The sequence below is a fragment of the Penaeus monodon genome, chromosome 11 (genome assembly GCF_015228065.2).
Source record: "Penaeus monodon isolate SGIC_2016 chromosome 11, NSTDA_Pmon_1, whole genome shotgun sequence".
Lineage (NCBI taxonomy): Eukaryota > Metazoa > Arthropoda > Malacostraca > Decapoda > Penaeidae > Penaeus > Penaeus monodon.
In genome coordinates, this window is record NC_051396.1 from 10,851,361 (window position 1) to 10,873,774 (window position 22,414).

At 37.6% G+C, this 22,414-nt stretch overlaps 1 protein-coding gene across 5 annotated transcripts; it reads left to right on the forward strand.

Annotated features, from left to right (window-relative positions):
• The first annotated feature begins 375 nt into the window (after positions 1–375).
• LOC119578745 (importin-9-like) lies at positions 376–20,318 on the forward strand. Of its 5 annotated transcripts, none has more exons than XM_037926359.1 (18): positions 376–762; positions 8,413–8,534; positions 10,194–10,282; positions 10,399–10,627; positions 10,803–11,010; positions 11,743–11,901; positions 12,146–12,297; positions 12,646–12,744; positions 12,907–13,153; positions 13,407–13,554; positions 13,907–14,273; positions 14,509–14,706; positions 14,816–15,016; positions 16,858–17,046; positions 17,203–17,292; positions 17,535–17,690; positions 18,174–18,320; positions 18,473–20,318. In XM_037926359.1, exons 1-18 carry the CDS (start codon positions 633–635, stop codon positions 18,620–18,622), a joined length of 3,081 nt encoding a protein of 1,026 aa, XP_037782287.1. In that variant the 5' UTR covers positions 376–632; the 3' UTR covers positions 18,623–20,318. The 5 variants fall into 5 exon arrangements, with proteins under 5 accessions (XP_037782287.1, XP_037782285.1, XP_037782286.1 ...); XM_037926357.1 differs by having other exon boundaries at positions 569–762; positions 17,535–17,696; XM_037926358.1 differs by having other exon boundaries at positions 569–762; positions 17,535–17,696; positions 18,177–18,320.
• The last annotated feature ends 2,096 nt before the right edge of the window (positions 20,319–22,414 follow it).

Here is a 22,414-nt window from a genome sequence, read left to right on the forward strand (position 1 = left end):
GTGTCATCCTCTAGTGAGTACTCGTGGGAGTGAGTACTCGCTCGTAAAAACACACACACACACACTCACACACACACATCTCTGTCAACATCTAAGGTGTACACATCCAGCACATTCTAACAATGTCATTCTTCCTCTCTTGCCGCGTATGCCTGTTCCCTTGAGTAGACAATAAAGGAAGAAACAAAGAGTGGCATCTCGAATTGAGTTAATTGTGCTCGGCGTCGCCCCGGGGGCTCCCTCTGCCTCGCCCCCGGGCCCTGCACGCGTTCCCTTGTGGCGTTCATTGCTGGAATTAAAAAATCATCCTCGTATTAATTAGCATCAGAAAAATTATATATAGGTGGTCTGACAGTCTGAAAAGCACATTGATTCTGCACGATACGACGGAAACGTTGTCGTACTCGTCGGGGCGATTCAAACTGGCGCGCTTTCCCGCCAGAACGAGCCCTTGTCCCGCGGCGAGCCCTCCCGAATGAAAAGGCCTCCTGCCGCAGCCCGGCCCGCCCCTCAGCACCGCCCGGCCCCCCGAAACGCGAATCCGCGGCGCCCCCGACAGGCCGGCGTCCGAGGGCGAGCGAGCCCCCGTGGCCGAGGCCTCGTGGCCGGGACGCGCGCGGGCCCCCGGGAACATGGCCGGCGCCGAGGTGAGCAATGGCCTGAGAGAGGCCTTGATAGAGAACCTCAACAACATCTTGTCGCCCCAAGCCGACGTCCGCCGTGCAGCCGAGGAGCAGATCCATGTCCTGGAGGTGACGGAAGGTGAGATAAAGGAGGGAGGAGGAGGAGAAAGGGAGAAGGAAAATCCCCCACTTTTTTTGACGTGTGACAACAACATGGTTCACTCGAAGGAGGTTTTGAATCGCGTTGAGCCCGGCTTTGCTCTCTGCTTTTCCCCAGCACCCTTCGGGGAACGGGCTGGGCGAGGGCAGGGAAAAGGCATTTAAGAGGTATTTTAAGACGGACATTGCAGGGAAAGAGACGCGCAGGATATTGCAAGGGGTTTCTCGCAATCCTCGGGCGGGATTGCAATGCAGGGGGGGGGGGGGATCCAGGCCAGAATTAGCAAAATTCTTATCAACAGTGCCACGTTAGCCTAAAGGGATATTAAGTGACTTCTCGCCCAAAAATGGCCCTATTTTTAGGAGTTCCTCGAAGGTCGCATTGAGGGCGTGTGGGTGTAGCCTCTTATGTAACAAGATAGGCTTAAGGAAGGTGTTTTAGTGATGTTTTAAAGGATGTATTATAGTACGTTTTCTCCAAAGAAGGCTAATTTCTTAACTGTGGTGAGCGACGTTGCGAAAAAGTTAGCTTGTTAAGTGGCCGTCGCAGAAAAGTGTCTTTGTTTTTGTTCTGTGTATTTGCTCTCGTTGCAAAGGGAAACAAAGAAAAAGACCTCTTTAGATGTCGGTCCGTAACGTCTTGCACTTGAAATTGGGGTTTTGCATTGCAGTGTCGGCTTCGTGAGGTTTTGAAATTGTGTGAAAATTGAATATCGCAAGTCGTAAAGTTTGGTCTCGGCATTTAAAAAATTCCCAGCTCGCATTAGCCGAGATCTGTCTGGGAAATCAGGGTTTGAAGCTGTACTTTTAAAATTTATTTGACTTCCCACAGTGAAAGCAACAAATATTATTATTTACACTTTCATAAAGCGAGAATTATGAAGGAAAAACCTGCCTTTTGCTCGTCGGTGTGGTCTCTGTGCCTCTTGGTCCTCCAGCAAAAGCCAGCAAATCTCTGCTGTGGTTTTTCCCAAGAACTAGAGTGACTTGGCAAATAAGGAACCAACTCTTATCCCAGAATGTGCGGTTAATCTTTATGGTATGGACACGCTAAGCCAGGGCAATTTGATGGCAATATTCTCGTAGAGGAGAAAAAGTTGTAGTCTTCAATACAGGAAATAATCTTTAGACACGAACGGCAATGCCACAAATAAAGAAAAAAGATTGCAGAAAGTTTGGCTCGCAGCCGAAGTTCACTTGGTGCCTCTGAGTTTCGGCACTTTCTTGCCGTGCAAACCGAGATAAAGACAGTGTTTGCCGAGTGGTGTTGGGGGCAGAAAACCCCATTCACCCTCCTAGTCTTGGTAATTTATATTGTTAAATAAAGTTTGTTACGTGGAGTTTGAGACTTATCCTAGTCTCTGCTGAGTGTGTCCGTAATATAAAGATTTACCAAACGTGCTTCAAGGGACATTGACTGTAGGCTAGCTGAGTGTAGGCTGTCTATCATAGTTCATAAGAGTGGGTGTTGTCTAAGAAATCTGATGAAAATTAAATATTTAAAAGTGGTTTTAAGATTTACATATGTAAAGTAAATGCACAAGGCAGTGGTTTATTATCTACTCCATTTTTTTTTCCATCAATGCAATGCAAAGCTAAAAAAGTTTGATAACAAAGTAAATTTGAAGATGTGTATGCTCAAAGGTGTTCTCAGACCAAAAAAAAGAAAAAGAAAAAAAAAATTATATATATATATATGTATATATATATATATAATTTTTATTTTTTTTATTTATTTTTTTTTTTCCTCCCTCTCATCTCTAGAACAAGCATCAATATGTTTACTTTATCCCATTGGATCTGTTGCTTTGCTGCCTGCACACAGCCCACTCTGGCGATTCTCCTGGGTGTGTGGCTTTAGGCCGGGTGCATGTCAACACTTGTATGTGGTGTAAGGACTCTGTGCCTGCCCTTTAAATGCATGTGTGTTTTTTGCTTTTTTGCCATTTTCCAATTATATCTCTTTTGATATGCTATATCAAGATGGCAATAGAATGGTTTCCTTAACAACATATCTTGGTTAGTCTATAGCTTTGTGCAATTATAATAACAAAAGTATCTTTTGTTATTTGTCATTCACAAAAGCATTTTTGGAATATTCAATTTAATGTTATACACCCTGTGCTGCTGGTCACTGTGGGCGGGAATAGGATCCTGAGCCGGGAAAATAATTTCCTCCCTGGAGTTGGCACTGTTGTAGTCATGGCTCACGTTGGTTTACTGATGGAAATAATTTCTAAATGCTAACTTAGTTTAGTCACTGTTGAAGAGCTTTGTGCACTCGTGGCAAGTCATTACTGTCAACCCGGCCTTCAGCTGAAATTCTCTTGAGCACATGTTCCTGTCACCCTGGCCCTCTGCCAGATTTTTTGTGACGGCATGTTCATGTCGCCTGAACCAAAATATTTTCATGACATAATAGTCATGGGTAATGCACTCGGTCTCATAACTCTAGTACATTCATATGAACATGTCAAAGCTTATGTTATAAATGAAAGTTTTTAAGTAACAGAACATTTGATAAATGCAATTGGTCTGAGTGATGGTTTAAGTTGAGCAGTTACAAGGGGCTGAAAATTTCAAGACAATTTTTTGAGGCAGTGTTATAATTCATTATTTTACTTTTTATTTACTCATTAATGGCCCCAGAATTGCTTAGTCACCAAGGAGTCAGTTACTAGGCCTACCTAATCTCACCTTTTTGTCCTTTTCCTTGATTTTTGTAAAAAAAAAAAAAAAAAAAAATCATAGTGCCGTTAGTATTGTTAATATGATGTTATTCATAATGTTAATGATAATGATGATAACAGTATTGTTAGGACACTAGTAGAATTTTTTTTTTTTCATAAATGTACCAAAATAGGGAAAATGTAAGGACACTCATAAAAAGAGGAAAAAAAAAAACTCTAATTAGGTCACAACAAATTTGTGGCGGCCGTATCCAGCCTTACCTCGCCTCGTAAAGAACAATTTTCCTGTGTGGCAACCTTCCTTAGTATAAACTCTTTTTGCATGTAGGTCGTAAGTCCTAATCAATCTGTCACACTCTTTACAAATGCATTACTTTTATTGTATTTGAAATGTAGAAAACATAATGTTTGGATGGGTGTCGGGGGCGAATCTCCTGGTTTAGGAAGTTTTGTATGTGTGGACCTAGTCTTAGTGGTGTGGTTACTTTGTAAACAGTAACTTAAAACTTTTCACCTGAAAGTATAAGGAATGGAGTAATCGGGTGAGGTCAGGAAAGCCTATAAGTTGGCTCAATGTTGACTAAGAACATGTGGAGTCTTCCGTAAACCATATTTAAAAATATCACTATAGTGTACGGTACATGCAGTACTGCCAATGGATTAAATAGCACTGTATCAAATGATGCTGTGGCCTGTCCACATTGTACTCTGGCAAAGGCCAACTAACCACTACTTACTAGCATGAAAGTTGGGGCTTGCACAAACTCCTAATTTTATGATTCATTGCTTGGGAGGCCATTAACTCATAGGTTCTGAAGGATGTGGGATTCACATCATGGCCAACTTGGTTGCTGTTCTTTAAAAGGAACCCTCACCACATACCCTGGGGCATTGCCTGAGGGAAAATGGGATGTGTAAATCTATGATTGGCTATTGTTTTTTATAAGATGCAAATTCTAGCACACAAATCATTTGCCTGCCATGTGAGAAAGATGCTGCACGCCAAAACATGGTGCTCTCCTGCTGCTGATGTGAACCTGTAAGCAACCTTCACTCTTGTTCATGAGATCTGTCTCCTTGTGACAACTACTTGCATTGTCTTTTGGTGCTCTGCCAATGTGACTGTATTGAAGTATGAAAAATAATAGAAGTACTGAAGCGGTGAGAGCAGCAGCCTTGTGTATCATTGCATACAACTCATATTTTGTGAAGATAGGATATGCAAAATTAGACGATTTTAATTTTTTTTCATCCATCCACAAAGCCACATTCAGTCTTGTACAAAAACTTTAAAATCATGTTTTGCACAGAAGTGATATCAAGAAAATCACATCACTTTGTTGGTGCAGTGCAGCCGTGTCTGAAAAAGGCCCCGGAGATAAGCCCAGTTGGTTGTGCAGACTACCTGGAGTAGAGGCCAAGTGGACCTGATATTCTCCCAATGGATTAAGCTCTATCTTGCTGAAATGTATGGGGTGAAGGGTTATTTATTGATTGTGGCCAGCTTCTGGAGTGTAGAAGTCAAAGCATTGACATAGCTATATTTTCAGAATGTTTGGCTTGAAGGCTGACTGACAGGAACACCATGTCATGGGAAATTGTTAATAAATGGTGGGTGACAGGGATGTCTCATCATCCATAATAAAATGCCTCATAGAGGACATGGTATCCACTTATTCCTATCAGCTGTTACTGGTATTGGAGGGTGTTTACTGATAATTCAATAATATGAAAATATAGTAAGATAAATCAAGTAACAATGTTACTTAATGCCACTACCATTGCATAGAGTGTAAATGACCTGGAGATATATGAAGTATGCTGAACAAAATCAGTCTTACTATTTTGATGCAGCATAACAAATGACTGATGTAGACCTCAGAAAATGGCAATACAGGTAAAACGTATCTCCAGGATAAGAGCTTACAGCATTACAAAGAGGCAAGGAGTTTTAATGCTGAATGTGAGTGTCCCTTGGAGCTTAACTTATGAGGCACACAGCTGGTAGTCTCTCCCCACTCTAGTAAGCCTCGATTTTTGTCCCAAGTCCTAAAACAAGGGACTTGCATCTAATGGGTCAATGATGTATAGGTTTTAATTGATTTTTATATTAGTTTGTCTTTTTCCTATGTTAAAAATAATAACCTTTGATTTCTTAGGCTGTCCAAAAATGTCACTTTATTCTATGGCCTTCACCTTATCTTGATCATTATGTCCAAAAAGAAATCTTTTAGATATGTTTTAGTAATTGGAATTTAGCAATAATGTTAATCATTTTGAACGCATTCACACTGGGTAAAAATTTTGTGTAAAGTTTGGCAATGCCGTGGAGCATTAGTGAGTTCTGCTCCAAGCCAGGGCAGTTGTCTTGATCATGTGAACTGTTGTCCTTACCATAGGGAATTGGGCTTACAGTATGATTATGCATTGCCTAGTATCTGGAATTTTTAGCATGGACATGATAGGAAGTCACCTGTCATGATTGAGATCAATGCATACCCTGCTAAACTGTTTTACAAGACCATAAAAATTACTAATTTCTATATGTAGGCCTGCTATCTCATGAAACTAATTCATATTAAAAAAGTCCTTAGTTTTCCAACAAACATCAACCATCAGTGTTAAACAAGGTAAAGCTTTCTGGCTCCATTATTGAAGGCAAATCACCATAGTGATATTATTATACTCTCAAGCCAGAATATAATTGGTGCAGAAATATTGTCCTTCACCAGTGTTTTGAAGGCACAGGAGGCCACAGGGAGCACTTGAGCCACAGTAGGTGTATCTTTGGTGAACCACTGTGAACTTCCTTTTACTTTCTGTAGATCATCTGGTTATCTTTTGTAGCTAATAGTCGTGTTTTATGGATTTTATGTGAAAGGATTTTGTTTTAGGATTTACCTAGAAGTTCTGGGAAAAAACTTTCAGACTAACAGCAATGTGTATCCAAAATATTTCAAAAGTTGTGAAATGTCAAGAAATATTTTCAATTTATATTTCCTAAGGGATGAATATGTGAGATATTCAATATGGATTAAGTACCAGAATCATGGAGAATGAATTAGCAGAATATTCATACTTCTTTCTTCAAATAGATGTTTATTTAGATGTAAAGTGGTTCATTTAAATTTGTGCTGTCAATACTATTGCACTAAGATATGCATAATGCGTATTGCAGACTGAAAAGCATGTTTATAAAGTTTTTTTTTTTTTCAAAAGATGTGCAGTTGATGAAAGATACAAATCCCCCCCCCACACAGATTTGGTTTGATATCAAATGTCATCAGACAAGTCACTTTTATTTCTCATATTTCATATACATTTTTTGTGAGCACATTTGAATATGAAGTACACCAGAAATAGTTAAAATTACAAAGGCTAATTGATGCATAATAGTAACTACATTGTCACTTTGAGTGTCTTCACCACATTCCTCAGCCAGCTGTGGCATGAGGAGTGGAAAACCTACAAGAGACTTGTGTACCCTTTAATCCTTGTTCAATAAGGGGAGACAGACATGAATAGTGAAAGGAGATTATTAGAAAACTGACGAATATAGACTACATGGTAATGTGCTTGGTCCACTGCTGCCAAGGAAATGTTAAATTTCACTATAGATTTGTTTTGGGAAATGCGTTTACACACAGTTTACACACACAAGTGCTGAGCAACCAAGGAGTCAATTAGTGAACCCGACCTCACCTGCTTTTCCCTTGCCCAAGTTTTTAGATTAATTTTCTAATACCATTAATCTCAATGGTTATTATTAATATAGACATGATGGTTAACATTACTAATAGCAATATAAGATAAGAATATTAAAAAAAAAAAAAAAAAAAGGGTAAAAGGTATACTAGATAGTACTAGCGACTGACTACTTGGTGACTAAGCACTTGTGGAGCCATCTGTGTGTGAAGACAATAAAAAATAGTCACAGTGGGCATGGCAAGAACAGATATGCCATCCCTAGTGCCATTGGGTTGATTTAAAGAAGAGCAAATAGATGACCTGAAGTACCCATGTACTCAGACATTCAGAAATGGTAGGCTTACAAAATTTTGTGCCTGCACTGTTTCCTAATTTTACTTTTATAATCCTGCCATGAGGTGGGGTGGAGGAGACACAAGAAATGTACTGATTAAATTAATAGAATAAACTTCTTTGAAAAAAGTAGTAAGTGGTATTTCAAAACAGCAGCAACAAAAATCATATTTAGAAGATTTGCACATTCATTACAGTTCTTGAACACTGGTGTGGCCAGTTTGCAAAATATTGTATGCATAAGTACATTTTGCTCACAAGCATAAGAGATTATAATAATCTTGACATTCATAGGGTTGTTTATAAAAAAAAGATACTCTTGTAGCTGTAGTACAAACATTATATATTCATAATACATAAATGACAAAGTAAAATAGCTTTAGGTTTCTTTAGTTGAGGAAAAAAACAGGGAATGAGTGAATTGTGCAATTCATTTCTTGTTTATTCTCTTCATAATATATGGCTAAGTTATATATGGAAGATGTTTAATTGTTTATCTAGTATTCTTTTAAGCAAACATTTAGGTTGCATATTAAAAAACATTCGGCCTGCATAAGATATACAGGGTTTATGATAGCAACTTAACCTGTTTGAAAGATTTGGCAGTCTGATGTATGATAAGCATTTTTTATAAATTTGGTTAAAAAGAAAAAGAGAGAGAGAGAGAGAGAGAGGGAAAAAAAAGAGTTGAATTATTTTATATTAAAATAAAGTGTAGAGTTCATAGTTTATTTGTAGGTATACATCTGCAGATGATGCACAAAGTGTAATGTTGTTTAACTTGGGTTGATTAGGTGTTATGCAGTGAAGATATTTACATAGATTATGAGTTTTTGTATCACCAAAAGGAACTTGCTCTGACCTGACTTAAAAGAATAATGCAATGTCCCCTCTTTCAGAATTTGGCGTCCACTTAGTAGAGCTGACTCTAGATCGGAATGGCCCCCTTCCCATCCGGCAGTTGGCCTCTGTGCTGCTTAAACAGTATGTTGAAGCTCACTGGTGTACGGACTCGGAGAAGGTGAGAAAATTGTGATTTTTGCTTGTCTTTCAGTCTCGATTTATTTGTTCTTTTGGATAGGTAGGTAGTTGATAAGTATTTTAGTAGATAGTAAAGGTTAGTGGATGCTTTGCTAAGTTTCTTGAGTTATTTTTGTGTATTTTAAATTCACTGATGCAAGCACATAGGAAATGGGTATGTTCATTACTGTTTTTATAGTGATTAACCATTGCCATTAGGGATGGCATGTATGGATATGCATGTCCTCTGTGAGTATAGTTTATTAATTGTCCTTACACAGCTGGTTCTACAAGTCAGAAATGGCACCACCAATACTTAGTTACAAATGAATAAATTACCTAGTTCACCTGTTTATCCTTTTCCTTGATTTTTGGAAGTATTCTCCTTTATTACATTGCTATTAGCAAAGCTAATGATTTTTTTTTTATAATTATCATATATATCATAAGAATAACAGTATCAATATTGATGCCATTAGTATAAAAATATTTTTCTTGAGAACTTGAGGGAAGGTGAAATCAGATGAGGTTGCAAGGTTTGCTAATTGATCCCTTTGGGGCAGAGCACTTATAGAGCCATCTATTGGTAGACATTTTGCAAAAAAAAAACTTCAGTGAATACTGCATTTTTCCTAGCAGCATTGGGTTGAAGAAAAAATGTGTAATTTTTTTGCAGATATATACTTGGATATATAACATTGATTTTTTTAAGCTATTGGCAGCAGACTTTTGCAATTATTCATACAAATGTCTGTTGTGAGAAGGTAGATTTTTCATCCCCTTAAAGGTAATATAGTATTACAGCAGAATGAATATTGGTGGAGCTGGTAGATGGGTCATAGTTCATTTTTTCATTTTTTATATTTAGGTTATGTTATGAATTTCATCTTGAAGGCAGTTGAAACTTTGAGATAAATATTTTACAATTCTTCTTTATGAAGTATAGGATTATAATGAATTTTCTTGTTTATGGTTTTGATATTCATCATATGAAAGGTAAACTATTATGTTTGAACAATAAAGAATTTTTACCCAATGACATGGGATGGCATGATATACTTATCATGTCCACTCTAATCTTAGTTTATTAATTGTTTATACTTAGATGGTTCCACAAGGGATTAGTCACCAAGGAGTCTGTTACTAGTTCTACATATCACCCCTGTATACTCCTTTTCATTGATCTTCAAATTGTTTATTTACTACTATTGTATTAACTCCTATGATCCAGTTGTGATCCTCATGTCTTGAAAAAATTTGGCTTGATGGGTGAGTGATGTGAACATGCCTTCATGAAAAAATTTGGCTGAGGGCCAGGGTAGCGGGAACTTGCAGTTGTGAAAATTTCGGATGAAGGCTGGGGTGATAAAAAGTACTTGCCATGAGTACACAGAACTTTTAAAGGGTGATTAGACACTGTAGGCAGTTAGGAAGGGTCTCCTGCTTTATTTCCATGAATGAATGAGTGTGGTATGTACTATCCATGAGCCATGACTAGGAGGTCACATGGTCAGGTACTCTGGTATTGTTAGTATGATTTTCATTCAGAATATATGGTACAGTTGAATAAGCTTTAAAGAAAGATGCATATGCATATATTATGCATATATTTTAACAGCTCTCTTATTTTACTTTACAACTGTTACTTTTTACATTACAGTTTAGAGTACCAGAATGTCCAGAATATGCAAAAGCCAAAATCAAAGAATTATTACCACATGGCCTACATGAACCCATCAGTAAAGTCAGGTATGTGTTCTATTAATTATAAAATTAGTGACAAAGTTAGTTTTTTTAATATTCTGAATTTACAGCCTCAGATTGAAAAGAATATCATTGGACATGAAGCTAACCTTTTTTTTCAGATCCTCGGTAGCATATGCAATATCTGCCATTGCCCACTGGGACTGGCCGGAAAATTGGTGTGGGCTGTTTGACCTGTTGATGGCAGCCCTCAAGACAGGTGAGGAGGCACCTGTACATGGTGCAATGAGAGTCTTGACCGAGTTTTCTCGGGATCTCACTGACCAGCACATACCCCAAGTTGCTCCAGTTATCCTGCCTGAGATGTATCGCATTTTCTGTGAGGAGGAGGTAAGATTTTATTCTCCTTGTGTGAAAAGAATCTAGATATTCATGTGTATCTGGAGGATGACAGATTTTGTAGAAAAGTTTTTATAATACTGGATCTGTGTGAGTACTTCTTCAATTTATAAAAGGTACAAGTATTTGAGTAATTTTTTTATTTGAATATTATGGCCTCTTTCAGAAATATGGCATTAGAACAAGGGGCCGAGCAGTGGAGATCTTCAGCACCTTAGCCAACCTAATTTGCATGATGGGCGAGTATAACAGAAGCTTAGCCAAGACCCTTCTCTACCCAACACTTCCAGCCTTTACTCAAGCTCTTGTCAAGGGTTTGCAGACCATAGATGGGTTCACCTCCGACTCCGGCCTCAAAAAGGAAATTCTTAGTGGTAAGTATTGGTACACTAATTTTGCCATGGGAATGATTTATTATGGAAGTTGGTAACAGGCAAAATTATAAATGTTAAGAAAAAGTAAAGAAATTTATCAAATTAATCTTAGTGAGGCAATTATATTGATGGTGTGATGGATTTCCCTGCTCTCTTGATTAGTCTTGCAGTATATAGTGAATGTAATATTGGCTACTCTGAAGTTATTGGAGCATATGAGTGCTTGCAAGTACTTGAGTGGGTTTCATGAATACTTTTAATATTCAGTCAGAAAGTTAGTCACTGGACAGTTTTTGAGATTCTGAGTATATCAAATTACTTTTTTCTTATAAATCCATTGATATGTTTGGGAATTTTGTTTTTAGTATTACCCACAAGAGACCTGTTGCTTTCATTCCTATTCCAGCATTAACCTGAATCTCATTGTTATGTCATAAAAGGCAGTTCTTTGAGTTATAGAAAAGTATAATAGAAATTTACTTGTTATTGATTTTTATTAAGAGAGAATTTCTTAAAAAAAAAAAAATATTTAGAAAAAGAGAAAATAACATTGTGGAAACAACTTTGTTGCAGTGGTTAGTTAAATAAGCATGAATATACAGTAATTATTATTTTTTTTCATTTCATCAATGAGGGTGTTCTGAATCAGAGAGGAAAATACAATGAAATAAAAGCCACCACACAGAGAGAAATATGAACTGCCATAACTAATATAAATGTTTTGTCGTCCAGCTCTTACTGTGTTGATGAAGAATGTACCCAAACAAATGGGCCAGTATCTCGGGGAGGTGCTGGGACCCGTGTGGCAAACCTTGACTTCTAGTGCCGATACTTACGTCAACACTACTGTCAATGCACGAGAAGATGCTGACGACCCTGTTGATTCAGATGGTATGTTTGATAGTGTTGTTTATACATACATTTGTTTAATGGTGAATATTGCCAGGAGGTTATTTTCATGCACATTTTTTATTTGATTTAAAGTGTGCTATCAGATTTGTGTACAGGGCATGCAGGAATAAGAATTTCCTGGAAATTAGTAAACTTGTATATTTTTTTGGGGGGGGCAGTATACTAAGACAGAACATTTTTAGATAATTCTTAGTAACCTCAATTTATTTTCTTGAAATTTCAGGTGAAGTACTTGGTTTTGAAAATTTAGTGTTTACCATATTTGAGTTTGTCCATGCCCTTGTGGAGACGACCAAACACAAACAGATGGTGAAGCAAGGAATAGCCGATTTGATATATTACATCCTTTTATATATGCAAATAACTGAGGATCAGGTATGTGTGAGATAAAAATTTGTTATATTTGTGTGAGTGATGATAAATGCTGTAATAAATGAGTAATTAAAGTTGTATTTTTATATTCTAACATGTATAGTTTGCAGGCAGTTTTATATCTAAAAAAAAAAAAAAAAAAATTACATGTCCTGGTAAACATCTTAGAAGTTTTTAGCGGGGGTGGATCCATCTAGAAAAAGATACCTCATTTTTATTTTTTTATTGCTATTTTTTTAAGGCTTCAGAAAGTTACAAGATTGGGAAGCTAATAGATTTTATTAAAGTTTAATAGTGACTAAAGTTGTCCCTGAGTTACGGTATGATAAAAATTAACCTGTCAATTTGCAGATTGAAAATTGGAGCAATAATCCAGATGCCTTTGTTGAAGATGAAGATGAAGACAGCTTTGCATATTCTGTCAGAATATCTGCCCAAGATCTCCTTCTGGTGAGCGTAGTTCCTATCCCTTGTTTGGCTAGAAAAAGAAAAATAAGAAGAAAGACTATCGCTGAAAATTCACTGTGAAGTATGATGTTAACTGCTATTTGTTTTTTCATTTGTATAGACATAAGGTTGCCCAACTTTGTTAATGAGGTTCTTCCTACACAGGCCTTGTGTCAGGAACTAGCTGAAGACTGTGGTCAGGGGCTTGTTGTGGCAGTGGGAAGGCACCTAGAGCGTGCGACTACTCAGAGGTCCGCTGGGGATCCTGCTTGGTGGAAAACCCATGAAGCAGTCATGCTGGCACTTGGCTCTGTACGTGACCTCATCCTGGATCAAGTGGCTAAGGGACAGCTGCAGTTTGACCTCACAAACTTCATTCAGTCTGTTGTTTTGGCAGATTTGGATCCTAATTGTAAGTCCTCATCTCTTAATTTTGTCAATAGTTTTGCAAGCAACTTACAGGAAGATGAAAGTGACTATGTAAATCAATGTAAGAAAGATAGTTATGATTGCAGTTGTTTGTGTGGAGATGAGCATGTTCACTTTTAAACATGTATATATTTGTTAGCAATTTTCATAAAAAGAAAGGTGTAGTAGTTACAGATTAAATATCTCTATTAAGTGTTCTAAAATTGTGGAAACCTTTTTTGGTCATCCTCCTCCAGCTTCTCCCTTCCTGGCTGGCCGAGCCCTGTGGTGTGGAAGTAGATTTGGCCAAGCCATAACTCCTGAAATGTTGGAACAGTTCCTTCAGGCAACAGTGTCTGCTCTCAAAGATAGTCCTAATCCCATCATTAAGGTTTCTGGTGTCAGGTTAGTCTTCTCATGAGAAAATGTATTTTTATGGAAGTGGAAGTGAAGTGCTAACATTTGCAGTACTGTGAGTTTACATTTATCTGATATATACAATATTCACTTATTAGAATGAATGATACATGTAAAGTGTGACAGTAGTAACTAGATACATCAGGATTTTATTTACTGTCAGTGGTGTATATGCCAGACATCATCACCAAACAGATTAGTCATGATTTCAACTTGCTGGTGTTCAGAATTGTTTTATTATATCTGCAATGTTGAAAGGCTCCTAAAGAACAAAAATTTATTTAATGTATGTAATGTGTTTAGCCTACCTCAAATATATGCTTTTCTTTCAATATAACAGAGCTGTGTGGGGATTTTGTGAGTTTCTAAAAGGCAGTGGCAACCCAGGTGCCCTCCAGCCATACTTGCCAGCCATCTTGGATGGCCTCGTTACACTTGCTACCCAGGCATCATCAGAAGTCCTGTCACTCATCCTGGAGACTTGCTGCATTGTCGTGTCTGTTGACTCCAACTTCACTGCAGCCAATGTAGGCCGGATCTCCACTCTTTGCCTCGCTGTATTTATTAAGGCCAATAATGACCCTGTCCTGGTAGCCCTTGTACAAGATGTTGTCCGGGAGCTCTGCCAAAACCCGGGCTGCATCACCACACTCCAGACGAAATTCATCCCAACTCTAGCTTCCATTCTTAATGCATCGACAGATAAAGTGAGATTATTGAAAAAGAAAATTAATTTTTGTTCTTAGTGCATTCTTTTTTTACCTGATGAAATGTCTGCTACGATATTTTGTTATATTTAACCAGGATTGTATATTTATGAAGACGTTGCTGAATTTAAAATGTGTAGGATGGTGTTAAAGTTATATGTACTCCTGCATTTTGTTTGTAAAGAGCTGATGAACATGAACATGAACATGAATATAAACCAGACACCCTCTACAGGTTCCCCCGGGTATGCAGGCTGTGGCATTAGACATGTTAGAAGTCATGGTCCGCTCCTCATCACCTCCACTTGGTGAACCCCTTATTAACGTAGCCTTTCCTGCGGTCGTCCAGAGAACTCTAAACACCGATGATAATTCAACTCTTCAGAATGGAGGAGAATGTTTACGAGCTTATATTTCTGTAGCTCCAGATCAGGTAATGTTAAATTTTTTTTTTTAATTGGAAATTTTAATTAATATTTGTATTTAAAAAACAAAAACTGCCATGCAACAGAATATTATGATCTTGGTTCTTGCTATTTCAGGTGTTAGCTTATCATGATGCTGAGGGCAGATCAGGGTTGCAATATGTAGTACAAGTAGCCTCACAGCTCTTATCACCAGCCACTAGTGAACATACAGCCACTTTTGTGGGCCGCCTCATTACCGTCCTTATCCGAAGAGCAGGTGACCACTTAGGGGATAACCTGGACCTTCTTCTCAGAGCTGTCCTTAGTAAACTTCAGGTGAGTTGTCCTTTGACACTTGTTTAACAGATATTGTTAATTTTGATAAAGCTAAAATGCTGTAAACATTTTCTCTCAAGTTATGAAATAACAGCCAGAAAACGTTTTGAAAATCACTGCAAGGATTGTTATCTTCAGACTAGAATTAACGTGAAGTACTATGAGCACATACATTTTACCCTCATATACATTGTACATCATATAAGCAGAGAGTAATCTTGTAGTGTATGTAATAACAGTATAATGTTCCCATTATCATTTAGTAGATCCTACTATAGTGTATTTTATAGTTGTAGTATCCACTATTTGTAGGGATTACAGGCTCGCACACTAAAATTTTATTTGGTGTACATTTGTATTAGTACTACCCAAATATAAAAACTAAGTTTTATATTTAACTCTTTGCCACCAGGGGGCATGTATGTACATGCCATGGCATGCCTGGACTATATTCCGGGTGGCATGTGTAAACATGCCATGGTGTGCCGGTCCAATTTTCTGGGGGCATGTACGATCATGCTGCGCACGCTATGGTGCCGACATGATTGTCCCGGTGTTGAGGCTGGGCCACTACAAATATAGGCCGGGAGGGAGGGCTTTTGTATTGGGAAACCACCTGGTGGTATTGGGTTAATGCAAGTATTTATTAATTCATCACTGGGAGTCTATATCAATGATATCTTGCCATTTTTGACCAGCAAGGTCATACACATCTTGTTTGATAGTTGATTTTGGTTCAGTAGTTAACTTCAGTTGTCATGCATCTCTCTTCCCATAGTCTTCATTCACAGAAAGAGATGTGAAAAAGTTTTTGCCAGCATTGGAAGACTGTTGCTCTGCATGCAGATGCAGTGTTGTCTAACTTAGAAATGATTAACCACCCCCATCACTATTAGTAAATATTTCCTACCCATTGACCATTAATAAATGGTTGACATCTCTTCTTAACCCATAATTGACGGTTAGCATTCATAGAGGCCGGGGCCTCGCTGCCAGGGGCTTATATCGTCGCCCTAGCATGCGCGACCACTCATGCCAAATACCAGCATCCCATGCCGTTTCTTCGTAATACTATGAAGATATGTTGTATTTTCAATTTTCATTATTTTTTAAAGTCTCTACTTGCCAAACTTCCTGATAAATCGAGACTGAAGGGTATTTTTGTTGTTATATAGACTCCATAGTTGATCATTATCGGGTCTATAGTCCAAATGAAATAAGCAGTGTGCGGCATCATGGAGTTGAAATTGTCGGTTTGTTGCATTAAATCACACTTTCACTGGCAAAAAAAAAAATCTTTTGCCGTGATTGTAACAAAAAAAAACTCATGGTATATCCATGCATACTCTATAGCATGTGCGTACGTGCCCCCGGCAGATGGTCCCGCCATGCCATGGCATGTGCGTACATGCCACCCGTCAGCAATGGGTTAATGGGGTAATATATGACAAACCTTGCCTTTTGAAAAGAATAAAGTGTAGAGGAGTGTCAGTTTTGATATGCAAATTACAGTTTGTCCTGTGTTTCATAACTCCATTTAGCTTTCTACAGTCAGTAATTTTGCCTTTCATGGAATATGTTGATTTGTGTTATGAATATTCTGTGCTGTATGGGCTTAAGAGTGCAAGAGTCCTACATATACAAACATAGCTTCTTTATATGGAAGTTAATTTGGAAATGGTATGAGTAGGAGCAAAGGATAACTAGAACAAAAAAGATTAGATGACCATATTAGGCCAGCTAATAATTGAACAAACCAGAGATTTGGTTTAATCTGACTGAACTAAAGAATTGATCCAGAAACAGTAGGTAATTCTTATAAAATTGCTTAATCCACACAGGGTGCAGAGAGTTTAACAGTTGTGCAAAACCTGGTGCTGGTGTATGCTCAGCTAGTCCACTCGCAGTTGGATGGGGTGTTGAACTTCCTGGCTGGGGTTCCTGGCCCCTCAGGACAGTCGGCTCTTCATTTTGTTCTCACTCAGTGGTGCTCCAAACAGCATCTCTTCTTTGGTGCATATGAAGGAAAGGTATGTGATTGTGTTTTGAATTGTACATTTTCCTTGGATGTTATGAGATAAATGGAAGGATGTATGTTAATTTTGCACTTTTATTTATATTTTAGCTATTCATCCACGTCTCATCACAAAGCAGGTCATCAATACCATTAAAATGCATTTTAACAGGTTAGTGCAGTTGCCCTGGCTAAACTACTGGAGCATGGTGTGACATCAAATGATACCAGATTGCAAGACATCATTGTTCAAGGAGATCAGGTGTGTTCATTAACTAACTTTCCCATGTGACAGGGTTTTTAGTCCCATTAAGCTTGCGGTAGAGTTTTTGTTACTGTTATCTTTTGGACAGACTAGAAAATGCTACATTTAAGATAAATTTTTATTTAGCAGCATTTCTACTTGAAAGGAATAAAACAAAAATTGAATAAAACAAAAAGCAAAAAAAAAAAAAAAAAAAAATTGATAATTGCATTCATCATTAAATTTTTTTTTTCTTGTAGGTCTTCTCACCAGAGGGCCGAGTGCGCACGCGATCACAACGTGTTGCACGGCCTGAACAGTGGACTCAAGTGCCTGTGTTAATCAAGATTTTCAAGCTTTTAATTAACGAACTTGCCAATGCTATAGATTCGAACCTGACGAAGGACGATGACGAAGTAAGTGTATGTAATCAAACTGTTTGTAGTTAAAAGGATTCTCTCTTCCTCCTGCTCCTCCTTCATCGGATCTCCCTTTCCTTCTTCCTTCTGGCCTTGTCCTTGTTCCTTTCTTCCACTGGCCACCTCCTTCTGGGTCCTTCTTCCACAAGGCCTCCTTCGTCCTCTTCCTCCCTCCTTGCCCTTAGGCTTCCTCTACTTCCTCTCTTTCTCCCTCTCTTCCTCCCCCAGGCTTCTTCCTCATTCCTTCCTCCCTCCCTCCCCCAAACCTCCTTTCCTTTATTCCTCCTCTCCCTCATCCCTCCCTCCCTTTTGGTATATTGATTATTTTCTTGCTTCATTATTTTCTGTAGCAAGCATGATTCTTTTCTTGTTGCATTAGTTTCTGTAGCAAGCATGATTCTTTTCCTGTACAAGTAGCATAGCTGTCTACAAAGCTGATGGATAATGAAATACTAAAGAACTTGCATTTATTCAACACAGCAGGAATCGGAAGACGAGTGCTGGGAGGATGATGAGGAGGATGGCCAGACCAATGGAGACTCTGCACTTGCCACAATGTTTCCACCAGCCAGTGGTTATCCCAGCTATGATGCAGACACTGTGGATGATGAGGATGACCCTGATGCTGTGAGTGAGATTGTGCTTATTTGTGTTATTTAAGGTGGATGAACTAGCTAAAGAAGGAAAAGGGGATTTATAATTTCTCAATTTTATATTTTTGATTTCTTTGCTTAATTTACTTGTAAAAATCAGACACTTTATTCTTGTATACCTTTCAGGTGAGTGATCCATTGTACAGTTTGGACTTGCAGCAGTATCTCACGACCTTCATCAGCACATTTGCACAGCACCCAGCCTTTCCTGTCTTCATCCCACATCTTAATCCACATGAGAGAGAGGTGTTGCAGGGCATTGGTGTTGTGTGCTGAGCAGAGTCTGCTTAGCACCTGAAGTGCTCAAATTTGCAGTTTTGACTTCTGTTTTTCTGCTTGCCTTGCAAATAATGTTGAAAAAATAAATGCAAGGATGCTGAACTTTGAAAGGTTGGATAATAGTGGAAACTTGGATGATATAGAAGACAAGAAGCAAAATTTGATAAGTTTTTGGAAAAAGGAAGATTGAAACCAGTTATTCTTGATATGGTATGCTTTCATGTTGATTCATAAAGATTATTAAAGGAATTGTTTCTCATGTTGAAGGTACTGTCTAAGAATAAATAATTTGTGTGTGATAATACTTTATATCGGTAAAAGAATCTCATTCATAGAATGGATTGATTTCAGGGTTACACATGCTGCATGCCTGAATTGAGAGACATGTAATATTTTGTACATCCTAAATATGTTTATATCAATCGTGTATGAAACCATTTACTTCTTTACACGTGGTCCAAGTTACATTATTTATAGACTTGTTATTGCTCATTTCAATGCATTTGGATACTATTGATTTAAAAAAGTATGAAATACAGTGTTTATAAGTTCAAGATATAATGAATGAAAACTGAACTGTGATCGTAGTTATGATAATGTTGAGGATGGCAACCTAGATGTCAAGGAGTTCAGGTCTTGTTCCAAAGGGACAGGACCTGAAGTACAATACTGGTATAGGACGTGTATAGAATAATTAGATTATTCCATTGTTCCATTTTGCATGAATATTCATACTTCACACCATGCCCTATTCCAAATATGCATGCAAGATGAATTTAGGCCTCTGATATAGTCTTTGTCATCCAGACTCCCACCTTGTCATGGCTTGATGATGGGTTTAGTGAATTAGGATATTGGTGTTGCCTGATTAATAAACATGAATTGCTTGCAATATTTGAGAATAATGGCTCTTACTTTTCTTTTTTTTTAAGTATGTTGAAGTGCCTGCTAGCCATGTTACCCAGTGTCAAACTTTTGCTTTCGTAGAAGTTGCTTGAGTTTCCTTAATACAAAAGACATTTTGTTTACCTTATTTTCTATGCAGCTTTTAACTCCAGATTGAGAGATGCATTATATACTGTGTTCACTATTTCCACACGTTAACAGGATAGTCAAAGGGTCTGGATCTTTGTCAAGGTTAAGTTATATTAAGTTGGGTCTGAAGGGACACACTATTGTAATCTACAAGAATGTGACTTGGGACTTGTAACCAGTGGACCAGATATGTCTTGAGAGCAGAGACTTGTGAAGACCGTTTATGTTGTAACCATGACACTTTTTAACTGTAATATGTCTGTGACCTTCCCATCCTTTTATTTTCATAGTGTTGAAATTTTCGAGGTGCGACTTCCATTGATAAAATGCTTTAAATATTTCCTATTGTATGTGACCAACTTTTTTTTTTCGTTATTTTCCCATTATTATTATTATTATTTTTTGAAGACTATATTTATAGGGGAAATGGTTGAACATCTGTAATTATGTGCATGCTACTTTTTTTACTGTTGATTGGAAGTTTGAAATTGATTATCAGCTCTACAGATATTATATGACATGTATTTTTATATTGCTTGTTAACTTCTTAAAAAAAAAAAAAAAGAAACCTTTTGTGATTCAAAATAAATGTCAGTAACATGGGAAAGAGGGTGTCTTTCTTGTATGGCAACTGTTTAAAATATAAATGAAACTATATTGTCTGAATTTTATATTAAACATTAAAAAGTATTTTTCACAAGATCAAACAAATGGACCTGATTCTTTTTAGAAAGTGGAAAAAATGATATTCGAAATGTGATGCAAATATAGGCAAGTAGAGAGAAGTAGAGTTTCTTATATGTATCATATTTACATGTGTAAGAAACTTCCAGTCTCCTTTTTCTATCATCTTGTGCAATGTTGCTAAGCATTGCATGGGATACATTTTATAAACGAGTAATTGCTTGTACCAGTAGAAACGGAAGGGGGAATGTCAAACTAAATGAAGTCGTTATTAGGACAATAGTTAAACTTGTTGAAATTGAAATGTTAAAATTTGGATGTGATTAGAAGGAACTGGAAAGAGTTTTCAATATTTTTTTTTTATATAATATTTTTGATGCTTTCTTAAAAGATAATTTGATTCTGATAGTTGAGTTAGATATTCTAGGCTACGGTTTGTATGTTCTGTTTCTGTTGTATGGAAATATTTTCTGGAAATGTAATTCACATTTTTCACATCTTAATTTTCTTCTCCTCTTGCTGTTATTGGAAAGAATAACGCAAAAGTAAGAAATAGTCTACACATAATTTCGATGTGCAAATTTTTGGAGAAAATGTTTAAAACCAAAGACCTACAGAATTTAGCATATAATATTTTCAGTGAAAAAACTGTATAAAGACGATATATCAAATTGGTGCAGTTGAAAATTGAAAAGTGGTTAGCAGGTCAATACCATCATAATCAGGGGAATTCCAAGAAATGGAGAAAAATTCTAAATTTTACTTTATTGCCCTTAAAACACTGTAGTAGATGTGAAAGGAAAGGCCAATGTTCTAATGAAGGCATATTTATTTTTAAAAAGGGCTGATGATAAAAAGACAAAAGATCAAACGGCATTAAAATGGCCTGCTACTTTGTCTAGCAACAGAGGCCAACGTCGATATCCTTCTTATTAGTTATTGAAACACCAGATATACCTATGTAATCACCCCCCCCCCCATCTCCTGCTCGTTGTCGTGGTGGGGGGGGGTGTTAAGAGGCGGAGACTGAGGCCCAATGTAGGGGATCGCCTCTGCCTCTGACCTCGGTCCTTGCCACAACGAATTCTGCTTGCTCTTTTCTCCTCTTCCTTTCTGCTTGGTCTTTTCTTCTCTTCGTTTTCATTTCCCCAATACTTTAACGTAATGATATATTTGGGGACTACGCCTCCTAGCCCCACCCTATCGCTTTATTTTGAATTCGCCGCAAATGACCTTTGTTAACGCGGCAGAAATTTAAGGTGGCATAGATAAGGAAAGTAAAGAATTTTGGTAATTGAACGAGAGATTATGAAATATATACCTATTAATTATTTGTGTAAGATACCAGTTTCGTTAATTCACATCAATGCGGCTAGAGTATTAAATATGTACGCTTGTACATACACACACGTTTACACATGTATACACAAACACAAACGCTTGTCTACATATACATTTGTACATATGTTCATACATACACACCAATATACATACACAGTTATACATAGATACACATACACACGTGTGTGTGTGTGTGCGCATTTATGTATATGTACATGTATATTGATTGGTTGATTATATATACACACCAACATACACATACGTATGCGTGTGCGGTCGTGTATCCCTTTATACGAGCCAAGGAATTCATGTGAATCTGTACAAGTTGTCCAGCGGGCAATTCCTGGATGCGTTGAAACCATACCCATGTGATCACACGGGATGACACTGACTTTCCCCTGAGTTCCTATTTCCCATTTTTTCTTATTTTAGTATAGTGTTCCCCTCATCAGCTGCTTATTAACTTCTCATCCTAAGTGTAGACGAAACAGTATACTTTCCAAGCTTCTTAGAAGAGCAATTTTCCGAGCAATGTATAGGAAAAAAAACTTCCCATGGATTATTAGAAATTTACCTTGAGCTTCTGGGGAATATTCCAGTAACAGTTCACCCTGACCTGTGTTTGCAAATTCACCGTGATTTAACATTCCCTTGGAGAGTCACATGTTTACTCTTCCGGTAAATATTGTTACAAACATGATGGTTTTGCTTGCTTGTTTTCTATATTTT